Below are 16959 nucleotides of genomic sequence, written 5' to 3'. Positions count from 1 at the left end.
ATTCTCTTAATTCTGAGCACCAGTGTAGTTAAATATTCAAATATTTAAAACTACATCAAAAAAAGTCTCATCAGTAGAAAGAATATGTCACACAAACAATGAGTATCTTCAGAACGGATATTCACTCAAGTACCTAAATTAAATCTTTTCCTCAAAAATATCATTTGCACTTTTTCTTAAGCTATTGCGTACCTTACAGTACTCACTATAGATGTTGCCTCAAAACATCATTTGCACTTTTTCTTAAGCTATTGCGTACCTTACAGTACTCACTATAGATGTTGCCTCAAAACATCATTTGCACTTTTTCTTAAGCTATTGCGTACCTTACAGTACTCACTATAGATGTTGCCTCAAAAAATCATTTGCACTTTTTCTTAAGCAATTGCGTATCTTACAGTACTCACTATAGATGATCATATAGGGATTATCTCAGTCTAGCCCAGTAAAAATTTACTGATAACAGGTAAACAAATGGTAGAGTCCTAAGGATTGTCATCAAACACGGTCCAATCTTTATCGTAGAAGATAAGCTGCATCATCGATATAGGAATAACTGGAACTCAATCGATTATGACTCCTCTATTATTGTACACCAGAGCGATAACCCGATTACTTATTGGCTGGATTCTTATCCACGCTGACAAGGAGGTGAAGTGTTCTGAAGTTCTCTGAATGTGTCTATCTACTCAAAGTATACTTATCCAAAATTCTTATGTGCCTTCAAACACCATTAGTTGCTCAGCTACTATCCTCTAGATCTCCCCGCAAAACGTGGTACCCTCTGTAACGAAACAGTCAAAATGCTGATGCTAAATGGATAGCTATTACACTATTATAACTATTCCAGCTATTCCACCAAACTGCATCCACTATTGACAAATCCAGTAACTTGAATTCTATATAACTTCTAAAATGAGGATGATAAATTCACAGTGCGCGAATCGCAAGCAATCCACAACGAATTATTCTTAATCAAAAATAACAATATGCAACAAAATCTTTCTATATAAAACGCTTACGTGGACGCAAAATCAGGCCGAATTTGTTAATAGCCATTTGGAAGCACTTCAACCTCGCCCGGGAACTTCAACGCGCGGTTTGATAAGATTTTAAGAGAACGCTATTCTTGTATCGGTTTGAAATTTTTTTAAACAATAAATTAAAAAACGGACAAACTTTTTTACGATGACTTTAAGTCGTACCGTATCGATTTTAAAACGAAATCGTCGAAAAAGAGAAAACAGATCGAATGAAAATGTTCAAGAATCGTCCATAAGAAGATCCAGTCGTTATGAACGAGATAGGGTAAAATGTTTATGTGTACGGAGCGAAGTTTCCGAACTACTGGAGCATAGTTGTGGCACTGTTCTTTTTGTCAAGAACGTTACCGGGAAAAAAGTAAATTCAAGTGGCAAATTTGTTTTAATTTTTTTTTTGTTGTAAATATCATTTTTTTTTAATTCTGTTTCTATGGTATAGTTCCCAAATTTTAAAAATTGTGAGAAAAGCACAATTTTTAAAAATTTGTTTCTTTGGTGGATGTATATAATTATTTAAATGAAAGGTTATGTGTGTTTACAAAGAACTTTGATGCAGGTGAATTTTGCGAGTGTACTTTTTGCTTTGCCTTTTTTTGTTTCTTTCATTGTTTTATCATATTTTGGAATAAATTGAATCTGAATATATCTATTGCTAGACTAAAATGGTTTAGTAGATGGTGGGCGAGCGAAGCGATCCGTGAGGAACTGCTTTAACAGTTCATGGGGGTGAGCGAGCAAAAGCGACCAGGGGGCGGAACCCCCTAGATTTCAATGAAAATTTTGTAATTTCATCTTTAAAATTCGTAATAATACATAATTACTAGTAACAAACATTAATATTTACCTTTAAACGATTACATTACATCAACACTTTTCATTAACAACAGAAAAGTTGGGTGGTTTTAAACCATTGAGAAAAAAAAAACTTTGTTTTCTTCTATTTCTTCTTCGTCCATAGACATAGAATCAATCCTAATCCAATCGGCACAGTATATTGTACAATATCTGTAAGGCATTGTTCTATATTCTAAATACCACAAAATATCGTGAAGTGCAGAGCATCTTATGTTTATAATGAGACTATCTGACCCGGCAAACGTTGTTCTGCCTTATAAATTATTTCTATTGAATATTTTGGTTGTTAACGAATACATTGTGAGTGTGTGGGGATGGGATCTATGACAGAAAGAGGAATGGAGCACTGTAGACGATGATCGCCGATAAAAAAAAAAAAAAAAAAAAAAAAACACCAACCATTCATTTTCTCAATACAATGTATTTCATTAACATAACGAACATATACATTGTTTGATCTCTTAAAAGTTAAAAGTAAAGTTAAAAAAATTATATATATTTTTTGTCCTAAAGTATAAAAATGAAATAAAGAAAATCAATATTCATTTCGAAGAGCAAATGAGTGTACGATATTTTTCTCAGTCCGTCTTTAGTCAACACAAATAAGCTCGATAGTTTGCCCACGCGAGAACATGCCCCGTGTGAAAAAACATTGTGTGCCCAAATCTAAGCCGCAAACAGACATCGTTTGGCTTTGCGACTTATTGATTGTCACTGCGAATGCGAATCTAATAGGAAATTAAACGCGTTTGAATTCGATTGGCACGTCTGTGAGAATCATTGGAACTCATGGCAGCAAAACATTTTCGGCTCGGAAAATGCCATTCAAAATGACTGCTTCGATAACGTTTTTCGTCCATTTTTTAATGATCAATCGCGTGTCATTGCACAGCCATGGTGGGTTCAAATTCCGAAGTAAAATAACCGGAGATCCAACATTCAGTCGTAGAAAGTAGGGTGACATGCATGGCAAATCCAGTGAGTTCAAAAACTCTGTTGAATAATTTACAGCTTCGTTAGCATCGCAAACTGTATTGATCCATTTGTATGATACCAAGTCGCCTGGCAACGACTGTTGTATCTTGAAGTTTAAATCGTCGACGTCCACATTTTTTGCTGCCAAAATAGCTCTTTCTGCCAGCCATGCATGATTTATGTATTATGTGCGTACATCGGGAAATATGCAGTCAATGAGAGCATTTTGCGAATAAACGATAGTGCAGAAGTTAGTGGGCAATTTTATACATCCAGTATTTTATTAGACAGCCACTTTTCCATCGCCGACATCTAACAATTGGTCCGAGAATGTGTCAGCAGATGGATCTTGTAGCATTTGGACGCGCGTGTTTATTTTTAGCTGGACTTTTTCAACGTTACGTCACAGTGGCGATGATTTCAAGCAAGCGTTGATCTCATCAGCGTACGGTGAACGTGGATAGGGACACCCTAATTACCTAGCGTTATAAAATATACTTTACGACCTATTCTAATACCTGTCAAATACACATAAAAAATTTCATGAAAATCGGTCGAGCCGTTTCGGAGGAGTGCGAACACAAACACCATGACATGAGATTTTGATATATTAGATAGATTAGCTGGTCTTTTTCAATATTACGCCACAGTGGCGATAATTTCAAGCAAGCGTTGATCTCATCAGCGTACGGTGAAAGTGGATGGGAACACCGTAATTACCTAGCACTGTGAAATATACTTTACGATCTATTCTCATACCAAATACACATAAAAAATTTCATGAAAATCGGTCGAGCCGTTTCGGAGGAGTGCGAACACAAACACCATGACATGAGATTTTGATATATTAGATATATGTAAATAATAATTGTTATCCAAAGTTATTCAGATTTGAAACCAAATTCAGTGCAGTTGGAACAACCGTATTTAACAAATGTTTGCCAATCAAGGTATTAAGACTTTGCAAATACTCTGAAGCTAATAAATGAAATTATTTCAGGTGTGGTAGCATTTAGGGTTTGTCAATTTTTCAAAACCTCTTTTTTTTAAGTAAATTTGTCACATTTGAAAACAGGTTTTCTGGAACGCCTGAATATTCCTCGTCTTAAAAAATAGAATTTTATCGGTTGAGACCAATGCGTCTAAACAGCCGGAGGCTTAGGACGATGAGATGTCATTTTATTAACATGTGAAGGTATATTTGAATTTCTGTTAATTAAATTAAACAATTTAAACCCTGAAATAAGTTTCAAATCATTATATGCTTTAAAAGAACGAATTCAAGAAAGAAGACAAGTAGAATTACCAACTATTTTACTGTATTTGCAAAATCCACAAAACATTTCTAGTCCAGCGAAGAAATTTAGTGTACTTTCTTTAGCTTCAAAATGCGAAATTATTAAGTTATCTGGAAATATATTGTTTTGAATATTTCCAAATTCTTATGTAGAAACCGATTCTGATGATACGCAAACCGAAGAAATCAGAGTAATGCTTTTTTAAAAGAAGCCACAGAAAAATCAATTCATAAGTTTTTTGAAGACCCTGAAGAAAAACTTACAAATCGAAAGACACTGAAAGCTGAATTTTCGTTATTTGAGGCAACGAATAAAATAACAAAAACACTTAGATTTGTTATTTGATGCCCTGAAGATTATAAAACCAAGCTCAATAGCTAGTAAACGAGTATTTTCAATTTCAGGCAATATGTCAATATATATGTCCAAAATAAGAACAAGACCTAGCCACAGTTCAGTGAATATTTTATGTTTTTTAAAATCCCATTTTCATAGGAGAAATTTAAATTAGTAAAAGTAATATATATATTATTTGAAATTTTAGTTTGAGTTTTCGTTATTTTGTGTAAGTAATATGTATATGTAATCCTTATTATATATATATATATATATATTGACTTTGATTTTGATATCGATTTCGTTTTCTGTTATTTTATATAAATGTAGTGACGAGCGCCATCTGCTGGTTGTTAGACGGAGTTGACGCTGGTTAGACGGAGGGCAGATCAGACGGATCTGGACGAGAGAAAAGACGTGTCAGATCAGACGGATCTGGACGAAGTAAAGACGAGACTAGACGAGACGAGACGCGACGTATTCGACGAAATCTACTGAATGTTCAATTCTTTTATGTTAATGTATATATATCCTAAATGTCCTAATCGTCCTAAATGTAATTAAATGTGCGTTCTAAAATAGTAGTGATTTCTGAGTCCTACAAATATGGGGGTTCGGCCGAGATATTAATGAAGAGCCAAACAGGAGTGAAATTTGACGTAGAGCAATTTGACGTGCTACAATAAACCTTTTGGATACCAACTCCTTGTGGACTGACGCAGTGTGGATCGACGTTGAAGAAATTGTGAGTACAATTTTGATTTATTCTCAAGTATGGCATTTCTTACACGAGCACGAAAGAGCGACTTACTAACTTTAGTAGACGAATTAGAACTAACGGCACCACAGGATGCCAAAGTGCGACAGTTAGTTACAATGATAACAAAGTCGAAAGACTATGACGAAAAGTTCGTAAAAGATTTACTTTTAACTATCACTCAGGAGCGCGAAAGGTTAGATGCTGAAAAGGCCAAAGCCGAAAAGGCTAAGGCAGAAGCCGAAAAGAATGAGCGTGAATATACTTTGAAAAAGTTAGAACTTGAGTTAAAAAGTAGAGAAAATACTTTAACTGCATCAGATATGCCTAAGACTGATATATTAAAATTGCTAAAGAATTACGATAATAGCGGAGACATAAGTGTTTACCTTTCGTTATTTGAGAAACAAATAAGTAGGGCTAACATTGCAAAAGAAAACTGGATTTCTTATTTACTCGGGTTATTACCATTGGATATAGTCAATTTAATTGCTCGCGAACCTGATCCATCAGCTAATGACTATGATTACATAAAAAAACTCTTGCTTAAAAGATTTAAATTAACTTCCGAACAACTCAGACAGAAGTTCTTTACTCACAAACGAGATTCTTCTTCATCATGGCGGGATTTCGGTTTTGAACTGAATAACTTTTTTGAGGAATGGATAAATTGTTTAGAAATAACCGATTTTGAAGATTTAAAGCAGCTAATGGTCGTTGACCAGTTAAAGAGTAAAATACCAAATGACGTACGCGATCATTTCCTCGACGATTTACCCAAAATAAAGAAAGTAGAAGATTTGGTTAATAAACTGGACGAATATGAAGCTGCACGAAGTCACCTTAAAAAGGAAACAAACAGAAATTGGCGTGTTTCCGAAAACAGAAGTAAATTTGATATCGCGAAAGAAGCTAAAAATTCACCATTGCCGTTCGTTCGTGCTCAAAAGAATTATGCTGATGATAATTACTATAACAAGAGTAATAATAAATGTTTTAATTGCAATGAGACTGGCCACAAATCAACTAATTGCAAGTTTAAAAACAAAGGATTGAAATGTTTCCAATGTGGTAACTTTGGCCACAAAGCCAGTAACTGCCCGCAAAGAGATTTTAAAGTGTCTCTCTCTAATAAAGTATATACTCGTAACTCTCCAAAAACTGTAAATAAGCTTAGTAAAAATGTTGAAATAAATGGTGTAAATTGTGATGCATTAATTGATACTGGAAGTGATATTACTATGATTAATTATGATTTTTATTTGAAAATTGGTAAACCTAATTTAATGACTGATAATGTTAAATTAGCTGGTATAAGTGGAGATAGCATTACTCCTCTAGGTTTTTTTTATTGTGATATATTAATTGATGAATATGTAATATCAACTAATGTGTATGTGTTAGAAATAATGCCGAACGAAATAATCATTGGTATGGACGTATTAAATAACCTAAGCTTTTCATTCCAAGAAAATCAAATTATCATTCATGAAAAAAGAGCCCAAATAAATTACACCCGGCTGGTGAGAAACGAGGTCAAGGTCGTATCACTACGTTCCTCGGAGCTGAAAAGAGACAGTCAGGCACCTATTTTTGCTGAGACTGGCAATAAAATAAATACACATCCTCTCCCATACTTCATTCATTTAACGGATTCGATAAACTATGATGAAATCGACATGAGTCATGTAAAAAAACCGTTGAGACAGGAAATAAATCGTCTTTTAAATAAGTATTCGCCAAACAAAACAAAAAGTACGGATTTGCAAATGAAAATAATATTGAGCGATGATATTCCGATTAGTCATAACCCTCGAAGGCTGCCTTTTAAAGAACAAAAATTCGTTGAAACTCAGATTGATAAATGGTTACAGGAAGGGATAATAAAACCCAGTAGTTCAAATTTTTCTTCACCCGTGGTTTTGTGCAAGAAGAAGGATGATAGTTATAGGTTATGCATTGATTATCGTAAGCTAAATAAAAAGATGATTAAAGATCGGTACCCTTTACCCCTCATAGAAGATTTGCTCGACAAACTTGAGCAATCAAAAATATTTACTACTTTGGACTTGAAAAACGGATTTTTTCATGTAGACGTAGAGAAAGATAGCACAAAATTTACGTCTTTTGTAACACATCATGGCCAGTGGGAATTTCTTAAAGTACCATTTGGACTTTCCAATAGTCCGAGTGTATTTCAGCGTTACATTAATGTGATATTTAGGAATTTGATGCTAGATGGAACTGTACTGATTTATATGGACGACATTATTATACCATCCAAAACCGAGGAAGAAGGGCTAGAAAAATTACAACGTGTTCTGAAGGTTGCATCAGAGTACGGTTTGGAGTTTAATTTTAAGAAGTGTCAGTTTTTAAAACCACAAATAGAATTTTTAGGCTATAGAATCCAAAACGGAACTATACAGCCCTCTGTATCTAAAACGGTAGCTGTAAAAAAATTTCCACAACCACAAACTGTTAAACAAGTACAAAGCTTTTTAGGCCTTGCTAGTTATTTTCGGAAATTCATACCCCACTATTCAAAAATCGCAAAACCGCTTAGTGATCTACTAAGAAAAGACGTGTCAGATCAGACGGATCTGGACGAGAGTAAAGACGTGTCAGATCAGACGGATCTGGACGAGAGTAAAGACGTGTCAGATCAGACGGATCTGGACGAAGTAAAGACGAGACGAGACGCGACGTATTCGACGAAATCTACTGAATGTTCAATTCTTTTATGTTAATGTATATATATCCTAAATGTCCTAATCGTCCTAAATGTAATTAAATGTGCGTTCTAAAATAGTAGTGATTTCTGAGTCCTACATAAATTAAATTAAATATTTTTCCCTATTCTATTTATTTTTGACAAAAATTCGAAAACCGGGTTTTTTGAAATATTGAATTCGAAAACCGGGTTTTTTGAAATATTGAATTCGAAAACCGGTTTTTCAAAAAGTCGGTTTTTGTATAAACCCTAGTAGCATTCGTCTCTGCAGACAATTATTTACACTTACAGAAAGAAGTTACGCTCCTTCAAGATATAAAATGATTGACATTCACTTAGATAAGCTTCAAATCTGGTTATTGTAGACAAGACAAACATCGAAATAGAACTAGTAGAAGAAAAATAGATGTTAATTGTCAGGCAGGAAATACTGCGTTTTTGTCTGAATCTGCCTTTTTATAAAAATTGAGGAGGATGGAGTTGTGACCCGTTAGTTAGATCTTTTAAATTTGATAGCATTTGAGTTAGACAGCCTTGTTCTAAAATATAGCCTTTGTTCAAAATTTATTTCTTCATTCAGTACTTCTAACTTACCTGCACGGACTTCCCCGCCAATCCTTCGCCGAGGGCTTCGACTACTCTCTGCCTGCAATCGGTCGCCAAATAGCAATCTCCGACCTGCACCTGGAGAAAGAAAAAGTGGTATTCACTGCATTGTGAGCTTTTCCTGAGTTGAACAATTACGTATCCTCGTACCAAAAATTTAATATATTTCGCAAATAAACTGCTAGAATACCTTTTTAATTATCTTTGGAAACGGAATTAAACATATATTTCATCAGTAAACAGTATTTCTAAGTTTGTTTGGTTTGGTTATATTTACGTCCCGTTTAAAGCAACACTAGGGCTATTTTGAGACGGACCGCGTCATTTTGAACCTCGGCCAGATGACGAGGACGAGACCTGAGCTGGCACCCCCCTCTCCACACCACGCCACACCAGCGGGAGGAGGTTTGGCCTGATGAATTTCGTTTCGATGTGTTACGAGCCACGAAGAGCAGCCATGTGCAAATTCATTAATCTTTTTAATATCATTAATAAAATTCTTTGTTTAGTTTGGTTTAGTTTAGTTATATTAATGTCCCATTGTAAAGCAACACTAGGGCTATTTAGGGACGGGCCTCGTCATTTTGAACCGCGGTCAGATGACGAGGACGACACGTGAGCTGGCACCCTCCTCTCCACACCACACCACACCAGCGGGAGGACGTTTGGCCTGACGAATTTCGTTTCGATGTGTTACGAGCCACGAAGGGCAGCCATGTGCAAATTCATTAATCTTTTTAATATCATTAATAAAATTCTTTGTTTAGTTTGGTTTAGTTTAGGTATATTAATGTCCCATTGTAAAGCAACACTAGGGCTATTTTGGGACGGACCTCGTAATTTTGAACCGCGGTCAGATGACGAGGACGACACGTGAGCTGGCACCCTCCTCTCCACACCACACCACACCAGTGGGAGGACGTTTGGTCAAGACGAATTTAACTTGCAACAGACCCCCTTACACGACGGTTCTTCGGTGGAATCGGGACACGAACCTGACAATATTTCTAAGATTAAAGAAAATAAATAAAAAAAACTAAATTTTTATAGGAGGATGATTATAAGCTGTCATATTTTATTGAATTTACTTGGGTGACGAAAAAAAATCATTCAAAACTATTATTAGCTTATTATTGGCTTATGGCTACCAAATTTAGCCTTTAATTATGTCCTCAGTAGTAGATGATCAATACGAGAAATTTAATTAAATTTTTAATTTAATCAAAATTTTAAGTTTTTTTATCTAATTAATTTCGGAGAATATTGTTCGAAAAACCTTTTATCATCTGCTTTAAAATTCAAAAAATAAGTTTTTTAATACTAATTTTCTATTCTTATAATTTTTCTCTCATTACTGAAAATTTTCTTATAAATATTTTAAGTATATTTATTTTCCAACAATATTTTTATTGCTTTAGTATCTAAATTTGTATACTAAAACAATGAAATCACAGCATTTTGTATACACATGTTATTAATTCTATATAATTGAGAAAAATTTTAAATAGAATATAAAAATAGAAAAATCAATAAAATATCATCATGCCCTTTTAATTCTCTGTTTATAAAATAATACTTAAGGAAATTACTACCTTATTGCAAAGAAATATACTATAAGTACTATATATTCAGTCTTGATAGTATATTTAAAGTAATTTAAATTTATGCTTTCATTTAATTTACAAAGATTGTTCTCTCGAACTCATTAAAACTAAAATCAAGCATTGTTTAAATTTTGGAAAATTATTCTAACAACTGTTCTAATTGATAAACTTTATACTGCCAATTTCCTATTATATTACTTGAAAACTCTAAAAAATATTTCGGCTTATAATTAAAAAAATCGATCCTACCACTGATTGATATTTAGAATGAGTAAAAGAAAGTTTTATTATTTTACTAGCCGCCTTTGGCGACCAGCCGGTTCGCCAATCTTAATGTTCGTTAAAATTTTAATAATTAAATATTTTATGCAATTCCAACTTTAATAGATTCTTCAGCAAAATATTTTAAAACTTCAAATTTTGATAGTCATATAATTCACTCATAATATTATAAAGGCATTCAGTCATAACGCGATATGTATCTCTCTCATTTTCTGTTGCCCCTCGTAGAATTTATGCTTTAAATTAAAGTGTAAATGATTAATCTGCAATTAATATAATAATATTTTTTACTGAAACAAAGCATTTTTTTTTAATAATATGATTACTGATAATAGAGTCACTGAGCGTTTAAACTTTATGGGCACTAAAGAATATCTTTCTTAATTTGTATAATATCTCAAGAATTTGTCAACAAAATTTTCTCAGATTCATCATGAACGGATCGATTCATTAACAATGTTTCATTTTAAATGCATCAAACACTAAGAAAATAAAATGAATCGTTTAAAATAATCGGTCGAAAACAGATTTAAAAAACTACTTAAAAAACGATGTACTTAAAACTATAAGCATATATCAAAAAATATATAATTAACATAAATACAATTTAATTACAAAAGCATGCAACTAACCTAAAAATAATTTAAATCATTGAAAACAGGTTAAAAAAAACTACTTAAAAAACGATGTACTTAAAACTATAAGCATATATCAAAAAATATATAATTAACATAAATACAATTTAATTACAAAAGCATACAACTAACCTAAAAGTAATTTAAATCGTCCGTTGATAATGGTTGCCATGCCAACAATCAGAACACAGTGCGCATGCGTGAATTTTCTTCGCCTTTTACGGTAACGCAAATGCGTGATTTTTTCTACGCCAGTTGGGGTAACGCTATGCAGATTAGACATTTTTAATTTCCCTTATTCTGTGTTATTTTAATTCAAAAGTACTTCAGAATGAATCTGAAACATGGATTAATTAACAATGTTTCATTTTAAATGCATAAAACATTAAGAAAATAAACAGAATCGTTTGAAATAATCCGCCGAAAAATCTTAACCCTAGCCTCATTACTGTTAGGAGAAAAAAAGAACTAAAACCTAAATCATTTGGCGTTGGGGAAAATGGAAGATTATTTTGGCGGAAAAGTTGGCGGTGGGGAAAATGGAAGATTTTTTTGGCGGGAAAGTTAGTTTTTAATTAATAATTAAAATTCTAATTAAAATTTCAAAAAACGGGACCCCAGGTGCACATTCCCGACCTCTAAGGTATACATGTACCAAATTTGGTAGCTGTATGTCAAATGACCTGGCCTGTAGAACGCCAACACACACACACACACACACACACACACACACACATTGAGCTTTATTATAAGTATAGATATAGATATAGATATAGATTACTACTTTGTTAATATTATTTTTATACTCGAGATACTGAAATCCATTCTTTTGAAGATGACTCATGATTAAATGTTTTATTTCAGTTTTTCGAAATCTGCTTCATAAAACTACTCATATCAATACTGAATTAGAATAAAAAATATTTGATTTTAGAAATTGAGGAAATTAGCCACCGACACTTGCATTGCACATGGGCTTAATTCGTCATTGGGTAAAATGAAAGGGAGGACTATGTTTTAATTACCATTTGGGCTGGCAATATAGTAATATGTAAGAAATAACAATTTATAGTTATCGGAATATATTATTACTTACAGGAAGAACAGGCAATGTCCCAGTACATAAGAAATAACAACTTATAGTTATTGGATAGGAAGAGCAAGCAATATCCCTGTATGTAATAAATAACAATTTATAGTTGTCGGACATGAAGAACAGGCACTTCCTTCACTCACCAGCAATCTTGCAGGTAGGAGGCCGGAGAGCTTGAGCTGTATCATGGGGGAGGGGGGACTTCCCGCAGACATATCGATGGCCCCCAGGATCCTTCGACAGTTCTCCCGGTACACCGCCTCGCACCTGTCAGTGAAAGAGCAGCATTTATTAAGAAATTCTCTTATTCGGATATAAAGATACAACTTAAATGCAATTAATACAAAATGAAAAACCTTATACAGGGTAATTCAAAATGGCCTTTATAACAATTGTCATAAGTTTCTTGTTAATATAATACAAAGAAATCTTTTCGCAGAGAAATTATATTTTACTTAAGAACTTTACTACTTACTTACAGTGAAACTATGATTTAATTCTCTCTGTAACTATATTCGGTCATATTCACAATATTTAAACGGATTTCTCAGTGAGAATGCTTCATATGAGATACATCCTCTATGAGAATACCATACACACGAATGCTACGGGAAGTTCATTCAGTTTGTTTGTTTGTTGTTACAGACAAAAAAAAATCGTCACGATAGTTTATATTTATATTTAAATATAAGATGATATCTATATATTTAAAGAATAAACGACCTCCACCTCAATTAGTTGTCTGATTTCTCCAATTTTCGTGTCATAATGCAAGCTCAAGACTTTTAGATATATTTTCAATGACCGCCTGCTCTCTATGCCACTCTATTTTAGAAAAAGGTTCAAAAACACTACTACTTTGTAAATTCTTTAAAGGGTAAAACCGAGACAGATTTACCCAGCCACAATAATAGCACAGATTTTTAAAATTTTTATTTCATTGGAAAGCTCACGACTCCCAGATACATCTTCAATAGTCGCTTGTTCCATCCTCCATCGCAAAATAAAACTTTGGCAATGGCCTACGCCTTAACAATTGGAACGATTTTGCCAATTACCAGATCTTGCTAATCTATGTTTATTTCTCAAGTATAAATTAGTATTTTCTTTAGTTCTGATACGATATAGATAATCAAAGTTGAATGATATATTTATATTAATTCTATTAATATAGTTGGCGAAAAACTGGTCACCTAATGCTGCTAGAATAAAATAAAGTCACAAGAGCTAATACAACAAATTTTTAAACGGCCACGTGCAGTTTTACACATTTTGCAAACTTTATGTATTGAAATTTATCTTCTTATTTGCTCTAGTATCTTCATGCACTTTCCACATGCAGTTGATGATCAAAGAGAATATGTTTAAGATACACAAAAGAATGTACTAATTATCTGCTTCCTTATGTCAGGCATAAAATGGATATTGTTTGAATGTTTTAGACTTTCATATCTATAATTTGCTCTAATTGTAACGAAATTAGCTTGAAATTTTCTTTGGTTATTTAACAATTGTTAGGTGTGAAAAAGTCTGTATGTTGAAACATCCATGGCATTTGTTTGATATAGCACTCTGCAGCTTTCCTTTATTCTAAAATTTAAAATAAAGTTAAAGTTGTGTTATTTTTATGACATTCCAACCAAAGTACCAAACTCTCAAAGGAGGAGTAGTACCAAAAAAACCACGCATTTACAATTTACTATTTCCCGAAACATCACTCACATCTGGTTTACAGAAAGAAAAGCATTATTTAAAAAATGATAATTATAATTCATATTCACGTATCTGAAATCTCATAAAAGCTGAGGATTGGTTAATGGGAATCTATAAAAAATTAATAAATAGGGTTCTAAAAGCAAAAGAAACAGAATTGCTTCTTTTCACAATGCTTGCACTTTAGTAAATACCTTTCAGACCACCATTCAACGGCACGCCTGCAAGGCTGTTAATAACGAAAAGCCAGGCAACGTTTTTGAGTTTTCCCCCACAAGCAATATACTTCATATATACTTCATATGTGTTCCTCTGTTTTTCATATTTTAAATAAGCTTTCTTTATGCCGGATGTAATGTTATTGTGTGCTATGTAATCGAAAACTGAGGGCTCTGGAAGAATAATTCTACTTCTGAAAGTGTATCAAATGTATACCCAGCTGTACTGAGTTTATGAGGTAATAACAGGGCCCAATAAGCAGTATCTTCTTCTAATTAAGGACATTAAAAAAAATGAAAGTCCTTATGTGATAAACGTAATTGGATTTTATATTTTCTTTGTTTTTCACAATATAAGCTTTATAATCATGAAAATATACAGCAATCTTAATTATAAAATTTTGTACAGTGAAGATTGTTCCTAAAAAAGGAGATTTCTTTAAAGACAAAGGTAATTTTGGAGTAAAAAAAAATCTGGTATAAATTTAATTAATATCTTTGAATTTTCTCAGCGTGATCCTTTAGCATTCACTTTCTCCCATTAGATACGTAGTTCCTCCGAGTATAGTTAATTAATCATAATTTTTACTATTTTGTGATGTAATTTTAATAGTTCAAAGGATTTTCTGGTTTCTCTCTCTAATTGTTTTTCAAAATCAGGATCGATTTAAGCAATCAAACCAGTCTTTTTATTTGTTTCCTGGAGTCAGATTATTGATAATTTCGTCATAATATTGACAATTTTTATGAAAAAAAAAAGGAATAAATTTCATCGAGCACCGAAATTTATAGCTCTAAAAAATTATTATTCAATATTTTTCAAGTATGTATTGCTATTGCATAAAAATATTCTTACCCTTTTTCACCTATGTCCTCCTCCATGGTTGCGGCCAGCATGCAGCGCATTCCTGCATTCGTCACTTTATGCATGCACTCGCGCAGCTCATCTGGTGTTTCTCCTCCCACAAACTGCGCGTAGAGGGTGCGTTTAAGCAGCAAGCGAAGGCAGGTTTCACCACCCACACGTTCGAGTCCTCGCATCAGCTGTAAATCATTGTCAGTAATCAGCAAGGAAGGAAAATCAGTTTATCTTAAAACGATATCAACAATATAGAAATAAAATGCCTTTTGCCACTGTAGTATGACCATGCATTTGATGATTTGTGTCTGTACTTCGCGCAATTTTTCATGAAACAAATGCTAGTAGCCAACTTGAATTATATAAATTAGCTACTCTGATGTATAGTAGAAGATGTGACATCCCAGATTCTTTATTTTGTGCTCAGAAGAAAATTTCAGTTTTTTTAATTGACAAAACCATCCATTTGGACACACCGACAAATGTGAATATGGGTCAGAAACCTGTAGTGAATAGCTTATAAGCCAGTTAACAGCTGCGCTACCCGAGCAATTGCTTTTATATCGTGGTCATGTTACTAGGCTGCGAACCACACGGTCCCACGTTCTATCCTCGCTCATACCAATTCGCCACATTGGTGACCTCGGAAGATGAACCTTCAACCTTCGTACAGCTGTTGTGGCGCCATCTACCCACAGCAAACCAAAGTCGTCAGATTCACTTGACGCAGCATCAGCAAACACTCACCCACACACGCTCGCCATAACGCTTAGCGCTACTCAAATGGGTACAGGAGCATTAGACTCAACAGCTAGTAAATACATCCCCACTCAACAGCCATATCGTTCGTCTCTCCTCTGACTCACTGGAGGGAGAGTCTGTAGTGAATAGCTTATAACCCAGTTAATAGCTACTCAACCCGAGCAATTGCTTTTGTATGGTGGTCATGTTACCTGGCTGCGAATCACAAGGTCCCAGATTCTATCCTGGCTCATACCAATACGCCATAAACCCATTCAAGATGTAGCAAGTACTCTTACCGTATCATATACTTACTTTTATCCAAAGCAAGATATCTCTCAAATTTACACATGCAAGTTATATAGGAATGAGACGGAAGGCAATAAATTGAAATGATTAGATATAATGGGTTAAGTTATTGGATCTTTGTTGAGCATCGACAGGAAGAAAAACATTGCGAGTTCGATTCTCAGATCGTACTTTTAACAAGCTTTATTCAAAAGCTGGTAGAATTTGCACTTCAGGAAGAAGCCTACTGAGATTTTCCTGTCTTAAATGCTTTGTCTATCTATATCTATATCTACATCTACAACTACATCCACAGAACATCTATACAGATGTTTCTATACAGAAAGTAACTACATCTATACAGAAAGTAACTACATCTATACAGAAAGTAACTACATCTATACAGAAAGTAACTACATCTATACAGATGTTTCTATACAGATGTTTCTATACAGAAAGTAACTACATCTATACAGATGTTTTTATACAGAAAGTAACTACATCTATACAGATGTTTCTATACAGATGTTTCTATACAGAAAGTAACTACATCTATACAGATGTTTCTATACAGATGTTTCTATACAGAAAGTAACTACATCTATACAGATGTTTCTATACAGAAAGTAACTACATCTATACAGATGTTTCTACACAGAAAGTAACTACATCTATACAGATGTTTCTATACAGAAAGTAACTACATCTATACAGATGTTTCTATACAGAAAGTAACTGCATCTATACAGATGTTTCTATACAGAAAGTAACTACATCTATACAGATGTTTCTATACAGAAAGTAACTACATCTATACAGATGTTTCTATACAGAAAGTAAGAATACCGAAATAGAAGGACGAATTAAAGAAACTACCTAGAGTATTGATAGTGAAAGGCATAAGATTTCAGATATTGTACGA

General features: G+C 33.6%; 1 protein-coding gene across 1 annotated transcript in view; it reads right to left on the bottom strand.

The window, feature by feature from the left end:
* LOC129980899 (hydroxyproline dehydrogenase-like) overlaps positions 1 to 16959 on the bottom strand; it is a 49575-nt gene that overhangs the window by 21853 nt on the left and 10763 nt on the right. Inside the window, exons 3-5 of the mRNA XM_056091361.1 lie at positions 15006 to 15193; positions 12362 to 12485; positions 8593 to 8682 (exon numbers count right to left, since the gene is read on the bottom strand). Coding sequence (XP_055947336.1) covers positions 8593 to 8682; positions 12362 to 12485; positions 15006 to 15193 — 402 coding nt within the window. The remainder of the gene's footprint in view (positions 1 to 8592; positions 8683 to 12361; positions 12486 to 15005; positions 15194 to 16959) is intronic.

This window comes from Argiope bruennichi, chromosome 8 (genome assembly GCF_947563725.1).
Source record: "Argiope bruennichi chromosome 8, qqArgBrue1.1, whole genome shotgun sequence".
Classification (NCBI taxonomy): Eukaryota; Metazoa; Arthropoda; class Arachnida; order Araneae; family Araneidae; genus Argiope; species Argiope bruennichi.
This window is presented reverse-complemented; position numbering and strand designations above follow the sequence as displayed.